General features: G+C 35.1%; 1 protein-coding gene across 3 annotated transcripts in view; it reads right to left on the reverse strand.

The window, feature by feature from the left end:
* Positions 1 to 6,232: 6,232 nt before the first annotated feature.
* The window catches only part of chrnb3a (cholinergic receptor nicotinic beta 3 subunit a), a 51,063-nt gene continuing 38,652 nt past the window's right edge, over positions 6,233 to 18,643 (reverse strand). Inside the window, exons 1-5 of one of the 3 annotated variants that reach the window (XM_073949192.1) lie at positions 14,450 to 15,343; positions 12,079 to 13,112; positions 11,878 to 11,987; positions 9,602 to 10,505; positions 6,233 to 7,895 (exon numbers count right to left, since the gene is read on the reverse strand). In XM_073949192.1, the coding sequence (XP_073805293.1) occupies positions 7,764 to 7,895; positions 9,602 to 10,505; positions 11,878 to 11,987; positions 12,079 to 12,105 (1,173 nt within the window). In that variant the 5' untranslated portion in view covers positions 12,106 to 13,112; positions 14,450 to 15,343 and the 3' untranslated portion in view covers positions 6,233 to 7,763. 3 annotated transcript variants of the gene reach the window in all.

Raw genomic sequence — 18,643 nt, forward strand, 5'->3', positions numbered from 1 at the left:
TTCGTTTTTATTTAAGAAACATTAAAGAGATTTTTCACTCAAAAACGAAACTCGATTTACTCACCCTCAAGAGGTTCCAAACCTTTATGAGTTTCTTTATTCTGTTGAACACAAAAAAAAGAAAACCATGCAGCTGAAATGCAGTAACCAGAAAGCAAATACTATGGAAGTCGACTTTTACGGTTTTCCAACTTTTTTGTGTTTGTTTAGATGCAAACACATTTAAATGCAGTTTAATATTTTTTTTCTCCAACTATGGTGGGTAGGCTCAACAATTTTCTTTTATAGTGAGAAATAGGTTATTTTCATTGCCTTTAAAGTAAAATAGCTAAACATAAACATATGAGGTTGAGAAATGCTCATGCTCATTTTAGGAACAAATTACTGATGGCATTTAGAACTTTCTGCATCTGAACTCTTTATATCTTCTTTTGTGCTCAACAGAAGAAAAGAACAAAACTCATAAAGTTTTGAAAAAAGTAAAGGGTGACTGAATAATGACAGAATTTAATGTTTGGGTAAACCTCCCTTTAATTATAGATTATATGATGATAAATCAGCATAATTGAGTGCACCCCATTTTGAAGATAAATATTTTTATCCATTTCTAACTGAATATAGGCAATATATTTTGATGCATTTAAACAAAACAGATTTATTAAATAGATATATTTTTAAAAATATTATTATAATATTTTAGTCACCAGACATATTTAGAATTTAATACAATTAAATTCAAACAAAATTTTGCAAAAGAAAAAAAAAACTACAAAAATTTTAACAAAATTTTAGCTAATTTTTTTTCTTCTTTTAACTTTTTCTCTTTTTAAAATTTGTAATTAATATTTTATTTTTGGGTGTGCTAGTTTTTGGATCTTTATCGTAAGTTATTTTGTTATAAGCTTCAGATTTGCCTTCAGTACTGACTAATATAATTTATATGCACAATTATAATATTGTATAGCTTCTTATTAAAATATGAATTAAATATATATATATATATATATATATATATATATATATATATATATATATATATATATATATATATATATATATATATATATATATATAATTTTTTTTTTTTTTTTAATGGGTGTACTTATATATGCAGAGCTCTGTACATTTTCCTATCATCCTACTCTTCTAACTCAAAAATATACAGTACTCCAAACTTTGATCATGATTTTATGTATTATATTTAACAAGAAATGCAACTGAGGATTGATGTACAGATTCATTTATAACTGTGTGTTAGGTCATAGTTATGGAGAGTAGTCAGTTAAAGAATTATGTACTCTGACTCTTGTAAAAGAAGAAATACAGATGAGAGTGTGGGTATTACGAAGTAGGTTAGGTAAATTTGTTATGATGTTATGAGGTTTCTGATTTAAATTATACAGGAGGAAATGAGGTCAGACTACTCAAGAGCCGAAGCTGCCTGTGTTATGTCTCTTTTTTTCCTTCAGAAAACGGACAGGACCTTTAGGTATATTGTTGTGTGTATTATAAAAACAGTATCTGGAATAGCTTAATTTATTTTGTTATCTAACTAATATTCTGTGATTTAAATATATTATTATTGAGTAACAGTTTGGTTGATTTCCAAAACATCTCATTGTGGGATATCTGGCTCCTCATCACCAGACACTGCATCAGTTCTTATATATTCCTCATCACTTCATCCACTACCACATCCCGGCATCTCATCTAATTTCATAGTTGCATGAAATGTGTTTATTGTTTGTATATACATTTATTACATTGTTTTGTGTTAAAACTATTTTATGCCTTAAGGTTTTAGTAGTAGTAGTAGTAGTAGTAGTATTGTAAGGTTTTTTATTTTTATTTTTAATTACAAATTGTACAAATTGGACAGTGTTGATCAAAGCCTGTTGATTTAGCAGGATGAATGTACAGGAAATTTAACTTTATTCATTCATTTTCCTTCAGCTTAGTCTCTATTTCAGAGATCGCCACAGTGGAATGAACCGCCAGCTATTTCATCATATGTTTTATGCAGCGGATGCCCTTCCAGCCGCAACCCAATACTGGGAAACACCCATACACACTCATTCACATACACACACTAATGCACTATGGCCAGTTTAGTATATTCAATTCATCTATGTCTTTGGACTGTGGGGGAAACTGGAACAACTCACGCCAACAAGGGGAGAACATGCAAACTTCATATGGAAAAACACCTGACCCAGCCACAACTCGAACCAGCAACCTTCTTACCGTGTCACCACCTACAGATTTAAATGTACATTTAAAAATATTTTTACATTTAAAAATAATAATGTCCTTTCTACCAACAAACTATTATTGTCAGTGATTATGTACAGCAGTAGTGTTTGCAAGATAGCATAAACAACAGAAGTAATAGTATTAGTTAACTAAACTTAGGCCTTTTTCCCCGACACATAACTGAGTTCAGTTCACAGAACAGCAGTCCAAAACATGCAGCATTGTAGATGAGTGCTGCAGACAGATGCTGAGACAACACCCCATGACACTCTATTGCTTTTAATTCTTCGGTACAATGAACTGTCTATACTTACTGGTAATTTATTGATAAAAATCATACCAGTTTGTAAGAAAGAAACCAAAAATGTATCAAAATTTTCATGTTTATTTAATTATTATACTTTTATGAAAATTATACGCTGGGCAAAAGATGTAGTTAATTGTAATTGTAGTTTGCACATTGACTTCCACATAATCAAGAGTTTTACGACAAATACCATGGTTAAACTATGGTTAGATTTGCGAAACCATAACTCTATGGGAGAAAAAAAACAGTTACTATAATTTTACTATACTACTGTATGTATAAAAAAAACATGGCTAATTTCCATAAGGAATTATCAGAATTTTTTTTTTACTCTAAAACCATGCTTACACCATTTTTGCACAGCATTTTTTGTCATGTTGGCTGTGTGTTAAAACAGAACAGAAACTAGGGCTGCACAATATTGGAAAAATCTAACATTGTGATATTTTGCTTTTCTGTGATATATGTATTGCGATATGGTGTCACGGTGGTGCAGTGGGTAGCATGATCAGCTCACAGCAAAAAGGTTGCTGGTTCGTTAGCATTTCTTTGTGGAGTTTGCATGTTTTCTCCGGGTGCTCTGGTTTCCCCCCCAGTACAAAAACATGCGCTATAGGTGAATTGAATAAGCTAAATTGGCCACAGTCAATGAGTGTTTCCCAGTGTTGGGCTGCAGTTGGAAGGGCATCCACTGCGTAAAACTTGTGCTGGATAAGTTGGCGATTCATTCCGCTGAGGTGACTCCTGATTAATAAGGGAACTAAGTGAAAAGAAAATGAATAAATGAATGAATGAATGAATGTTGCTATATGAATACAATTTCAAAAGACAACTTGAATATCTTTGTTTGGGAAGAATTGATCACTTTAGATAGGTTATGATGATTTTGGGTGAGCACATCTGCATACAATCTTTTAAACCTATAAATAAAATAAGGAAACAGATACAATTGAAATAAACAGTGTTTTGCCATTTGCCATTTAACAGTGTTCAGGTGAAGTAATTAAACAATAAAAATAATACACTCAAATAAACGGTTATTAAAGTTGTAAACAGCACAAATCTTACGCCTGGATGTTTTAAAATCATTACACAATCACAGGCCTCAAAAACATAAGCAAATTTTGAATTTTAATACAAATTAACATTGTATATTCTACGATGTCATCTGACAATTGCAAATGATCACATTGCGATATAGATGCTAAAACTATATAATGTGCAGGCCTAACACTAAACCATTTTGTTTTTGTGACATGTATTCGATATTGACAAATACAGTATGTGTATGAATATGTGTTAACACAGAGAGCAGCTCTGTGATTTGCAAGCGCATGTGGACCTCATGAGAATCCAGCAAGAGCTCATGCTTTGAACAGAGAGGAATGGCACAACAGCATGAAATTCAATCTACTGTTTACACATTATCAGTTGCTATTTCATGATTACAGAGCCCAGATGTGGCTTGAAAATACATCTGAGGAGTTCACACCCTTTGCAAATAGAAATAGTTCACACTCTGAGAACACTGACGATATAACTCTTGGATGAGGAGCTTCTAGGATAAAGCCTATCTATCAAAGAAGCAAACTACACCATTAGTAACACCCCACAGCATTCTATATCAAATGAAGATGCAGTGAAGCAACATGAAACAGGAATTATTCAATTTATTCCTTTAATCATGTTTAAAATACATTAATAAAGTGTCTGAATGTGCAGAGGATGCACTGACTATTCATGTACAGAATCCATGCTGACTTTAACGTATGATTTCAGTGTAATTAATAGAAAAAAGAGAGATGTTTTAGAGAGGAAGTGAAATGTTGGCAATACAGTATATTCTGTTTTCAAATAACCTTTAAATAATTTTAATGACAACTGTTCTTTTTATGTTATTGAAATAAAAAAAATGTTTTTTTTTTAATCATTGTGAATATATTCAGTCAAACTATATGATTAAGGTATTCATTTTGCCTTAATTGTTTGATTATTTTAATTAGTTTTAAATGAAACGAATCAGATATGTAATTTAATAATCAATCAATTATACCAATTTATTCCAAGCAAAATGCTGGCCTATTCTGAAGCATGAAGAAGTGCTTCAATTAAGGTAAGTACAAAACACGAAAAAACATGAATCACTGACAAGACTTACATAAATTTGTGCGACTGATTTTGCTCAATTAAATATTGTATCATTTTTATATAAACATTATAAAAGTTATACAATATATCCATTTATTGATCTTAAATCAGTTGTGATCAGGCAATCTCTACTATTGCTTCCACTGAATTGGCGACAAAAAGATCAGGAGACTTAATGTTTAACAAATGGCATAGATTTCATCCAAAGGTGTGCAAAATTGCAAATAAAAGAATTTAAAACGCCTAATATTGTGCTATTCTAAAATTTTCATATTTAGAAAACATTAGGTTTGCCTTTTCTCATACTATATGTTTAGCATTTGTGTGAGAAACAAATACCAGTTACCATATCTGAGTTTCAAAATTCAACTTTACCATCTCAATTGAAAAAAAAAATTACTAGTTAACAACCTGAAACTTCATATATGACTAGCGGACAGCTGTAGTATTTTTTCCCGCAATTTGTGCTACATTGATATTTGCACAATTGCATCAATCAGGAATTAACAAGACGTAATTGAAAAATGAACAAAGATAGACAAAATACAAGATGATGAGGGAAAGAACCCCCTGCATAAGTCAAATATACATTGCGTGATTTGTCATAGATACAGCACATTTAAATATGCACTCATGGCATCATATTTTTGAGTACTGAGAATAATATCCATCACATTTCCGTTGAGCTTATAAATGCATCATTCATATTAATCATTGGTTTTTCACTAAAATGCCAGAGTTTGGAAATTGCTGTCAACTCGTTTTGGCAGTTTAGAAATAGTTCTTTCTTTTACGCTACTTTGTTTGGTGTAGGCTATAAATTTAAAAATATATCAAACATTTTGCAATAAAAAGGCTCAGATTGAATGATAGGTGATATTAAATGAGATTTAAAAAATAAATAAAGTTAATAGGGGCACTTAAGACTTGCTAATCATTTTACAGTATGTGACAAAACCCGTGCAAATTTATAAATTTCAGATAGTGGAAGACTGAACATAAATACAGTAAACATGTGCTTTGTGTCATGCACGGACACATCAAAAATAGAAATTATTTTAAAATCAACACACCATATGCATAATGCTACCCAATGGTTTTTACAGTTGAGGTCAGAATTATTAGCCCCCCTGTTTATTCCCTGTTTATTAATTATCTAGTAAAATAATATTTTACTAGATAATTTTCAAGACACTTCTTTTCAGCTTAAAGTGACATTTAAAGGCTTAACTATGTTAACTAGGTGGGTAAGGGTAATTAGGCAAGTTATTGCATAATGATGGTTTGTTCTGTAGACTATTGAAAAAATATATATGGCTTAAAGGGGCTAATAATTTTGACCTCAAAACGTTTTTTTTTCTTTTTTTAATTAAAAACTGCTTTTAGTCTAGCCAAAATAAAACAAATAAGACTTTCGCCAGTAGAAAAAAAATATTATCAGACATAATGTAAAAATTTCTTTGCTCTGTTAAACAACATTCGGAAAATATTTTAAAAAGAAAAAAAGAATAAAAGAGTGGCTGATAATTCTGACTTCTCTGATTTTATTAGTATTTCCAAAAAATAAAAATAAAAAATGCATTGGTAAGACCACACTAAAGTTTTATCCACTAGGTTGCAGAACTCCGTGTAGTAATGCACAAAAATAACACTTGAAGTAGAATAACATGGACTTGACCGCAACAATGCTGGGATTCAAGTCCAGTGAGGAATAGTTCCAGAAAGCAGGTAAAAACAGAAGCCAAAAAAATAAAATAGACAAGTAAATAACAGGGTGAGAATGTGGTAAAATATGAAAACGTGGTAAAAATCAGGTTGCTGTAAGGGCTCTTCTTTTTCTTGATTGCTTTTGAAATCACTGTCAGTTGGGTTTAGGAAAGTGGGTGGGCGGGTCAAAACGCTATCTGCTTGTTAAGTGTGACGTGTGCTTCTGGGCGTAAGTGCTAAATTAAACTGTATGGGGAGAATCATCAAATGCTAATATTAAACGTTTACAAAGTGATGTAATACTTTCGAAAATCATGATCGCAATGTATATCCATTCCTAATATCCGGTGGCCAGAAAGTGATTATTTTTTCAGAAATTGTTAAAATTTTGGTATTTGTGATGCAGCAAGCCCAGAGACAGATGTGTACACTATGATTTTATACAAAATTCACTTAGAGTGCGATATGACAAAAAAGTGGCCATAAATGAATTAACAAGCGGATTGGTTGGGTTTAGGGAAGGGTCAATCATTCAATCAATTGACAGCGGTCCCTGGTGGATTTACGCAAGAACAGCAGGCGTAAATGGCACTTGCGAGAAAAATTTGAGATCGCAAATGTGCACACAGCGGCCTCTGGCGAATTCGTGAAAAAAAAACGCAAAAAACTTAGCTCCGGGGACGTATTTTGCTCTCTCCAGAAATGTATTTATGGATACGTAATGAGCGGATGTTTTGAAATAATGAGTTTTTAAGTTTATTCTTGATTTGAATATATCTTGCTTCAGGTAAATGAATACAAATGTGTTCCATTAAAATATAATCCTACTAATTAATTCAATGAAAATCAATTCTAAAGTTAAAATCTTTCCCACAGACAGCATTTTTATTTCAAAAAGAGAGATAAATTAAAAACCATAATAGTTTGCTATCTATTGAGTAACATAATTACACAGCACAGTATTACATGGATAGTGAGCACAGTTCTAGTTTTAAAAATAAAATATCAATAAAACCCGAAAGCAAAAATGACAGGCCTAAGAGACATAGTTAAACAGTGACATACAAAGTGTAAAGTCACATTTTTGAGGGTTTCTAAACCAAGATGCCTTATAGAGATATTCAAACTTTATTTAATAATGTGTCAACTTGGCAAAAATAAATAAAAATAAAACTCCTGCACTTCATTTCTGCTGAGTTTTGCTTCCTCCCAGAATTTTGAGGGATTATAGATGTGGCTAGGTCAAAAAAAGACTTACAGAGGGATTACCGTAATCTTGTGGGAACTACATTTATTTCTTAGGGTCATAAGAACGTTACTGGGGGTAAAGGTGATTTTTAAAAGGGTTTTAAGATGTGCTAAAAAACATCTGCAAAGCTGGGGTGAAGATGAGGATGGTCCCAAGCACAGAAACTGTGAGAAAGGCCCACAGGAAAATCCGGTCCAACACCTGAGCCACAAATTTCCAATCCTGAACAACCTGAAAGAGAAACACAGACCAAACGGTAAATACATTACATCATTAAAATGTTTTTCATCTTAATAACAAAGCATGTTTCATAGAATTTATATCAGTAACAAACTGAATGTGTGATTTGAAAGCTCAACATTACTTCGGTATTGTGATGTATTTCTTACTGAAAGGGAAAATGTAGTAGTTTTCATTGGATTAGTTTATTATGCACAACACAAATATTGTGTCAGAATTAGCTAGATAGATAATTAGCTAGATAGCTAATTTGCATTTATTTTGCACTCCTCACTATCTTCATAGAGGAGGGATAGTCAGAGTGATTAAGAATATTCTACCCAAGCTGTCAAACTGACATCATCAGATAATGGATGCATTCCAGGGTGGAAATATTTTTACAGATTTTGATTAAGGATAACGAAGACAAACATCTTTCTCAGTGGATGAACTCGCATAGATTAACTGTTCATCTGTGAGCTAACACAGTAAATTGTGTAAATTTTGCTGCAGAAAATTAGCATGGGGACTTTCATGCAGGAAGCATTCTTGCCTTAATTTCTGTTATTGTTTATAAGTTTTTTTCTTAAATTGACACATAAACACTTATTTAAAACTATTAAATTACATTAAAGTTTAAAATAATACATTTATAAAACATTTTGTCATTTTCCTTCGGCTTAGTCTCTTTTTAACCACGGGTAGCCACAGCAGAATGAACCACCAACTTTCCAGCATACGTTTTACGCAGCGAATGTACTTCCAGCCACAACCCAGTATAGGGAAACTTGTTACTCTAGTGTGACTGCAGCTTAACACCTAATTTCAGTACAGATTTTCCTTAAACAGTCTGATGCAACATATGCTGAGAAATAGCAATCTGCTTCTACTCAATGAGTTTAAGTTCACCTTAATACACAGAACTTTTGAGTTGATGTAATTATTTCTATTAAGTAATTATTTTTTTAATTATTGGAGTGAAATGAACTTGTTTAATTTAATTGTAATTTAATTTTACTGTTTGGTTTACAAGGGCGACGCAGTGGCGCAGTAGGTAGTGCTGTCGCCTCACGCCAAGAAGGTCGCTGGTTTGATCCTCGACTCAGTTGGTGTTTCTGTGTGGAGTTTGCATGTTCTCCCTGCGTTCACATGGGTTTCCTCCGGATGCTCCGGTTTCCCCACAGTCCAAAGACATGTGGGACAGGTAAATTGGGTAGGCTAAATTGTCCGTAGTGTGTGTGTGATTGTGTGTGTGGATGTTTCCCAGAGATGGGTTGCAGCTGGAAGGGCATCCAAAAAATGTGCTTGATAAGTTGGCACTCCCGGATTAATAAAGGGACTAAGCTGAAAAGAAAATGAATGAATGAATGTTTGGTTTACAGCACAGCACAGCATCATTCATACATTCATTTTCTTTTCAGCTTAGTCCCTATATTAATCTGTGGTCGGCACAGCGGAATGAGCCACCAACTTATCCAGCACATGTTTTACGCAGGGGATGCCCTTCCAGCTACAACCCATCACTGGGAAACGTCCATACCTACTTATTCACACACAAACACTACAGACAATTTAGCCTACCTAATTCACCTGTACTGCATGTCTTTGGACTTGTGGGGGAAACCGGAGCACCCGGAGAAAAACCCATGTGAACAGCACAGCATATGTGAACAAATCATTAACCTAAATGCTAATGCTGAAAAAAATCCATAAAGCACCTCTCTGATGAAGTGTTCCTTCCGGATGTGTCTGGAAATGTAGTGCACTGAGTGGGTGGCTTTCTCCAACAGGGCAATCCAGGCCTGGTTTTCATCCTCCTTAACTCCAGCTCGTCCTCCTCCAGCACTCTTCTGTTGCCCTTTCTTCATCCCTCGTTTGAGCTCTGGGCTCCGCAGCTCGATGTCCGGGTACTGATATCGGTCAGTGTGTCCTCTCATGCACAGCAGTCTGGGTAATCTCTGGAGGAAAAGACTCTTCACCCAAGGTGCCATGGGATGGTAAGTGGCAGAGGAACGGTGATGAACGTTGATGACAAAGACAGTTACGATGATCGAGAAAGTGACAAAGATCATGATAAAAAGTAGATACTCTCCAATCAGAGGAATGACTTTAGAGGAAGACGGAATGATCTCTTCAATGACGAGAAGAAACACAGTGAGAGACACAAGGACGGAAGTGGAGAGGGAAAGCTTTTCCCCTTCGTCTGATGGAAGGTAGAAGACCAGCACAGTGAGAAACGACAAACCGAGACACGGGATGATGAGAAAGAGTGTGTAAAACAGAGGGAGACGCTTAAGGATGAATGAATATGTGAGGTAAGGATAAGAGTAAATGCCGTCACGTCGACTGCCTCTTTGGCCAGTGGCATTGAGTATTTCCCATTCGCCGTTGTCAAAGAAGTCTTTACGGTCCACGTAAGCGTCAACAAGGGTCAGATCCACCATAGTGCCATCGTATGTCCATGATCCAAACTTCATTGAGCAGTTCTGTCTGTCAAAGGGGAAAAAGGTGACGTCCATGGTGCAGGCGGATTTATAGCTGGCAGGAGGAGTCCACATGATGGTACCGTTAAACCTTACAATGGCTTTAGTCATTAGAGATCCCTCAAATCGGCCATCAGCACTAAGAGAGAAACATACAGCGATATTAGCAATTATTTTGAAGACAATGTGACTACAAATCGTCACCTTAGAATTATAAGGTTCTATCTGCGTTCTTAATGATTTTGAGCTTCAAAGTTTTTGCATTCCATAGCAAACAGTATGCGTTTAACATTTGTTTTTTGAAATAAAAAGTCTTAAAATGTGAAAAACTTATAAAAAAACATCCCATAATGTAAATATGTTGTCATTGATTAAGATTATGTCAATAACTCAACTTTGACAAAAATGTCAGATAGAACCTTGTAATTATAAGGTGACGAAATGTCAATGCCACTAGGTTCAGCTTTTTTATTAAAAAATATGCAAATACAGTATATAGGCCTAATCCCAATTCTGTTTTTGTACCCTACCCCTTCCCCATTCAAACAGAGTGTGAAGGGAAAGGGCTTTAAATTTTACCCCTCTGAAATGGGACACCACTACAGCACCTGCACACTTCATCACAGTCTCTTGCTTCATATGAGATCAGACAATCGAGACTGCTGTAGTAAATGCTAAAAAATCAGGATAATAGGATAATATCTATTACCCTGGATAATATATTCAGGATAATATCATGTTATCATAACAATCTAATGTGGCAATAAGATCATAACTGTACTGTGCATTTACACCCTGGCCATATTCATCATTGTAAACACAAGGAAACAACATTAACATTATAGTAGACACTGTAAAAAGCTCATTCTCAGCCAATAAACTTTTCTGACAGGGTATTCGAGTGTCATCAAGTGTCAGAATGTTGTAGAACTACTATACAGGAGTTATTATTACAGATAGCAAAATTTGGCAATTTTTATTTTAGTGCTATGCAGCCGTTGTGGCTGGTGTATTCAGGGAAATCTCTCTTTCAAGGGCTATGTAGCCCTTCCACTTAGGCCTACACCTTTAAGATAAAGAGAGTTTGGACATCCCTACACCTTCATTTGAACGTGCAAAACGAGGAGTAAGGCTAAAGGCTCGTACACACCGGGTTGCTTTTCGTTTGCGTTTATCGTCAGCGTTTTACAAGATGTTTTTCCGGATTCAAAAACCAATCGATTTTCACTGCCGTCAAGCAGAAGATTATGCAAAATCACTCCTTGGCGTTAGATGGCGCTACACAACTTTTCAAAATTTCAATTACTTTTCGATTAATCGGCCAGCCCCATCAGTTACAATCAAGCAGTTATTTAATCTGTCTTTCCATGACATAATGCAGATTTGAATATTTCAAGAGATTAAACACATTTTTTAAAAGATCCGAACAAATGCACCAAAACCAAGATCAGCAACTGCAGTATGAAATATGTGCACCTGTATGACATTTTATATGGTCATAATAGGCTTACTTTTCATAAAGGACAATATCTGGCAGCCAAATCGTTTCTGAGGGTACTCTGATAGATGTGATTCCCCCATAGTCTTCTGGATTCCAGCGCAGTTTGTAGTCTGTCCACTCCTGCAAAAAAGTGATTAAACAAATAAATAATCAATCAAGAAGGTATTATGATACATACTTAAACATAAAAAGCTAATTATCTTTGTATTACCTCCCACAACCAGACATTTGTGGTCATCAGTTGATTTTTTTCATCCTGGGGAAGAAATATAAAAAAGAGAGAGATAAATATATTGTTACAAAAATGATTTTAGCACACTATGACGTCTGGAATCCAAATCAAAGACTGGACAAATCTTTCACCATTGAACTAATTGTGTCATACAGATTATTATCTTAGCTGTGCTAATAATGAATACAGTTCAAGAGAAATAATCTTATGTCCTTTGTTTCGTTAAATGGAATTTCAGACCCTGAATAGGAACTTATAATCTGACACATCTGTTAAAATAAGAACGGTGTGAAATCGATTGTTCCAACAGTTTTCATTGTTCATCAGCCAGAAAATTCTCACTGTCAAGTCGTGACTACAAGGTGAGCCCAAAACCATGAAGTGTTGATTACAGAATATGACCATGAGGTGGCTCTGCAGCACTGCTAAATATGGCATGTTCCTTGCTGCCTCACTAGTCAAAATAAAAAAAGCTTTACGCAGACATTGTCACTTTGGTTATATCTGAAATTAGCTTTAGACACAGTCAGGCAAAAATATAATGACTTAAACACAATGTAAATGTTAGCAAGAATTTATGTTCATATGCAGCTTAAATAAAACATTCATCCTATATCCTATATTTTAATTGTTGTCACAAACCAGATAAAAATATGCAGAGGATTGTGGGGTCTGTCCAGATCTTTCAAAAATCAAGCTGACAAAGGCATCTCCGCTGGCAGTATGTTACAGTATGAAGATGTAAACATTGGATTTGGACGACTTCCAATCTCCTTATACTACTTGCAAAGGCAAAAATCTTGACACTCAGCACTTCCGGTTAATAAAGAAATAAGAATGGGAGCTCACCTAAAGAGTTCACCCAAAAAAAAGTTCTCCCAATGTTATTTTTACAAGCTAAGTACAAAAATAAGGTGCCAATAGGAAACTTCATATCTGCTATGATTAGTCAATCAAGATGACAGACAGAAGCAAATTGGTATTGATTATGATAAGTTTGAATGTAAACAGAACTATTTAGGTGATATGTATTTAATGTGCTTTTAATAAAAAATATAGATAATAAGTCAAGATAAGGAAATTTTATATTTATTAAATAACTGGAATTATGGCAAGACTTATAAATTTAATCAATGGTTATTGATAAGGGCATCTTAAAATTGTAAGATGCTGTTTTTGAAGATGCTAATTATTTATGTAGAGAAATTGAGAACACAAAAAAATGTTATACAAAGAACAAAGAGGAGGTGCTGTCAGATGCAAATACGGTAAGATATAATTATTCACACACTTTATGTAAATTGAATTATTATTTGATTAATGGACTGGTGCAAGCATGACTCAGATTCCTTGATTGGATTTAACTGTCAACTGCCATTAGCTTAAAGGGATAGTTCATAAATTTGAAAACTATATGCACTGTAAAAAAACATTATATATATTATATTAAATTATATATAGATATTATATATATATCTTCACCTTAGGATTATAAGGTTCTACCCGTGTTCTGAATGTCTGAATCTCTCTGAATGTCAGATAGAATATTATAATTCTAAGGTGACAATATGTATGTACACACACTTGAAGTCAGAGTTATTAGCCCCCCTGAATTATTAACCCCCTTGTTTGTTTTTCCCCCCAATTTCTGTTTAACTGAGAAAAGATTTATTTCTAAACATAATAGTTTTAATAACTTATTTCTAATAACTGATTTCCTTTATCCTTGCCATGATGACAGTAAATAATATTTGACTAGACATTTTTAAGACACTTCTATACAGCTTAAAGTGACATTTAAAGGCTTAACAAGGTTAATTAGTTTAACTGGGCAGATTAGGGTAATTAGGCAAGGTATTGTATAATGATGGTTTGTTCTGTAGACTATCGAAAAAATATAGCTTAAAGGGGCTAATAATTTTGACCTTAAAATGGCTTTTGAGAAATGAAAAACTTAAAAAAAATTTTTTTGCTTTTATTCTAGCTCAACATTAAAATGGCAGCTGTGGTTGCCAAAATTAAACTTAAATTTTATGGTAATCTACAGTATTTATTTAATTTATAGTGTTAATATACCAGTTATTTAAAATACTAACATCTACACATTGTACCCACCACTTTAGGTACACCTTAATAGTACCAGATTGGACACCCTTTTGTCTTCAGAACTGCCCTAATCCTTTGTGGATAATCCTTCATAAATTCAACAAAGTACTAGAAATATTCCTCAGAGATTTTTGTCCATATTGACTTGATAGCATCACACAGTTGCTGTAGATTTGTCAGCTGCACATCCATGATGCAAATCTCACAATCCACCACATCCCAAATGTGCTCTAATGGATTGAGCGCTGGTGACTGTGGAGGCCATTTGAGTACAGTGAACTCATTGTCATGTTCAAGAAACCAGTCTGAGATGATTCATGCTTTATGACATGGCACGTCATCCTAATGGAAGTAGCCATCGGAAGATGGGTACACTGTGGTCATAAAGTCATGTACTTGGTCAGCAACAATAATTAGGTAGGCTGTGGCGTTGACACGATGCTCAATTGGTACTAATAGACCTATAGTGTACCAAGTAAATATCTATATCCACACCATTACATCACCACCAGCAGCCTGAACCGTTGATATAAGACAGGATGAACTCATGCTTTCATGTTGTTGACACCAAATTCTGACCATACCATCTGAATGTCGCAGCAGAAATCAAGACTCATCAGTCTGGGCAACGTTTTTTCAATCTTCTATTGAGCAATTTTGGTGAGCCTGGGCAAATTGTAGACTCAGTTTCCTGTTCTTAGCTGACAGGAGTGGCGCCCGATGTGATCTTCTGCTGCTGTAGCTCATCTGCCTTAAGGTTGGCCGTGTTCTGCATTCAGAGATGCTCTTCTGCATACCTCGGTTGCAACGAGTGGTTGTTTGAGTTAGGCCCATTCCAAATTCTATTGCAGTACCCCTACCCCTTCCTCTTGGCCCTTACAACTGAGGGTTATGGGGAAGGGCTTAAAAATGTACCCCTTAGAATTGAAATAGCACTACAGCACCTGCACACGTCATCATGATCTCTTGCTTCATATGAGATCAGACGATCGCGACAGCTGTAGTGATTGCAGTTGTGTTATGTTTTGGTTTTTATCTTCTGGAAATCACTGAAGGCATATATTTTGTTATCATAATGATGTAATGTGGCAATAAGATCGTAACTGTGCTGTTCATTTACACAGTGGCCATATTCATCTATGTAAACTCACAAAAACAACATTAACATTATAGTAGACATGTCAGGGTTCTGCCACTTTGGTCTTGTAAATTCTTGTTTTGGTGGCAGAGCTCTGACACTACTCAGGTCTGGTCCTGTTTCTGTCTCTGTGTGTGCGCGCGCCGTCGTGGGTGTACGCAGAGTGTGCGCGCTTCTGCTTGACGCGGCCGCGCGCGCGCTCTGCGTCCCTCAGACGCGTGCGCTCTTGTACTCGTGTTTGTGTTTTCGTCTGTCAGCAGCGTGGTGTTTCATTCCCAGCGTCTCAGTCTTGTTGGTTTCGGTTTTGGTCGGCGCTGGGATGAAGCATGCACGCTGCGTGTGTCAGCGCACGGTGAGTGCTTTCATTCATCGTGTGCTCGTGTCTTGCGTCTTTTGTCAAAGCACGTGGCTCGGTGTTTACATTGTGGTCACGTGCTTTTGTCGTGTGCTTCAGTGTTGTGTTATGTGAGCGCATGGCTTGTATTGTCCCTCTGTGTCATGCGCTCTCCCGTCTATTGTCTAGTCCCACCCTCCTTGTTAACCCATCATTAGTTAATTGTGTTCACCTGTGTGTCAATTTACTTTTTTGCTTTATAATCCCCATCATGTTTTCAGTCCTTGGCCAGTTCGTCGTTGCTAGTTTCCTGTCTTGTTGTGTCCAGCCCTGTCTTGTCCTGCCAGCCCTGTCAAGTTTGTTTTTGCCTTTGTATTCATGTTTTCCCCTTCGGGGTAGTTTTGTTTTGCCTTTTATTTTTATTTTATTATTAATAAATACCCATTGTTTCTTTGCACTTGAGTCCTCGCTCCTTTTCCCCACCACGACCGTGACAAGACACTGTAATAAGCCCATTGACAGCCACTAGACTTTTCTAGCAGGGTATTCCAGTGTCATTGAGTGTCAGAATGTTGTGGTACTGCTGTATAGGAGTTATGATTAGGAATTATAGATTGTGAAATTTAGTGTTTTTTATTTTATTTATTTATTTTTTTTATGTTGACTGTAAAACACGAACGCGGTTATGAATATATTAAAACGTGTTTATTTGTTTGTTGTAAAAATTCATAATAATGGCAAAAAATACTAATTTGTAGATCTCCTTGCTTCCAGGTGCAGCTGTGGCTGGTGTATTCTGGGAGATTTTCTTACCTCTTGGTTTCGAGTGTGGTCCTGAAAAATCTTCATTTGAAGGGGTGTATACCCCTTGCCCTTAGCCCTACGCCTTCAAGCTAAAGAGAATTGGGACACCACTAACCCTTCATGGGCATGCGCAAAATGAGGGGTAGGGAGGGGTAAGAGGATAAGCTAAGGGGTAGAATTAGGATTGGGCCTTACTGTTACCTTTCTATCAGCTGGATTCTCCTCTGACCTCTGGCATCAACAAGGCATTTGCGCCCACAGAACTTCTACTCACTGGATATTTTCTCTTTTACGGACCATTCTCTGTAAACCCTAGAGATGGTTGTGTGTGAAAATCTCAGTAGATCAGCAGTTTCTGAAATACTCACACCAACCCGTCACTTAAATCACCTTTGTTCCCTGCATTCTGATCCTCGGTTTGAACTGCAGCAGATTGACTTGATTATGTCTACATGCCTAAATGCACTGAGTTGCTGCCATATGATTGGCTGATTAGAAATTTGTGTTAACGAGCAGTTGGACAGGTGTACTTAATAAAGTGACTGATGAGTGTATATTACAAAGACAAAATCACAACCAAAAAGCATGTGGAACCCCTATGAGGAACCACTGCTAATCCCAAACAGCTTTTATATAAGTCAAGAAATATAGAAACATACTGATATATACAGTATAGTATACTAAACACCATCGGTAAACTAAACACCATCTTATGGTAACACACATGACTAAAGTATTGCAACAGACTGTATTAATCTAAATAAGAAAGTAACATAAAATTATAACGTACAAAACTGATCAGAGAGATAAACAGTAAAATCAACAACAACAAAATATACAGCATTTAGCATTCCATGACAGTTTATGATAACTAGAGAATTTTCTCTCATGTCCCTTCCAGTCTCACTCTCTTCTTAATATATCTGTCAAATTGAATGAATAATTAATCATGAATAATCCGCACAGAAAAGAAACAATCACTATTAATTATGATAGAAAAGTCTGCTTTCTAGAACTACTCAACATAAATATGCATTAACTATAAAATAATTATGCTGTACAGAATTATGCCGTTGATCTTTTAATGATGTTCTCATCAAAACAACAAAGTGCAGTAAAGCCAAAACTGTCCTGTGTGTTAATAATTAAGACAATTCATTAAAATAGTTTTGTCAGAAATACCAGTTTGTGATGTCAAGCAGCATCTAAAGATGTTTTGTACAACTTGAAAAAATCATTGTGCTTAGCAGTGTGAAAAGTAGAGATGATTATTAAATAATTACCAAAACAAATTATTTTAAATGTTAGTTGACAATTTTGACTCGTATCATTTTACTCAAGCTCATGTCACTCTAAATATGCAGATCTTGAGATCTTCTCACTCACATAGTTATGGAACAATCTTTTAAAAAATGTGTTTCATTTGCATACAACAGTAATCAACAAGAACAAATAACTCTTTAAGTGCGAGTAATGTATTAATGTATTATGACAAAATTAAAATTAAGTAAATTGGCCCTTTAAAGTTATACAATATATTAAGTCCTGTAATTAATTTATTATTACTGATTTGCAGATGCTGGTGAATCTAAGCACACATTTTTATAAGAGAAATAGTAGAAAAAAACAATAAAAATACAAAAGGGGCAGTTTATTGAGCTAATGAGGATCTAGGATCTGGAAGATGAGGCAGATGAGATGACAAAGTCAAAACTGCCACATGTAAACATGATTGCACAGGTCATTTGACTGGACAAGTTAAGACCATGAGTCTGTTGCATTAGCCCAATCCCAAATGGCACCTGAAATCCTAATGGGTTTCCTCTGAGTCTGCAGTTTTGTGACGTAATGCCACTGTCGAGTAGAAGTCTCAGAGCTTGTCTCAGTGCAAACTTGGCAGAGGGGAGCATCAAGTGTGCATGGCAGCCGCAAAAGAGTGTACTACATTCTATGTTCTATGTTCTATTGGACTTAACAGACATATACAGTGGTGACCAAATTCTCACATCAATAATAACATCAAATTCTAATTATTTTCACCTCTTATAAATAGTTTTGGGTCACCTCTATTTCTGCGTTAGTGGGTGCTCTAGCAGTGTTGACCAGCACTGTATGCATATATAGATGCTTCTATAACAATGTTAATATTAGTCAGCTACTGT

The sequence above is a fragment of the Danio rerio genome, chromosome 1, assembly GCF_049306965.1.
Source record: "Danio rerio strain Tuebingen ecotype United States chromosome 1, GRCz12tu, whole genome shotgun sequence".
NCBI lineage: Eukaryota > Metazoa > Chordata > Actinopteri > Cypriniformes > Danionidae > Danio > Danio rerio.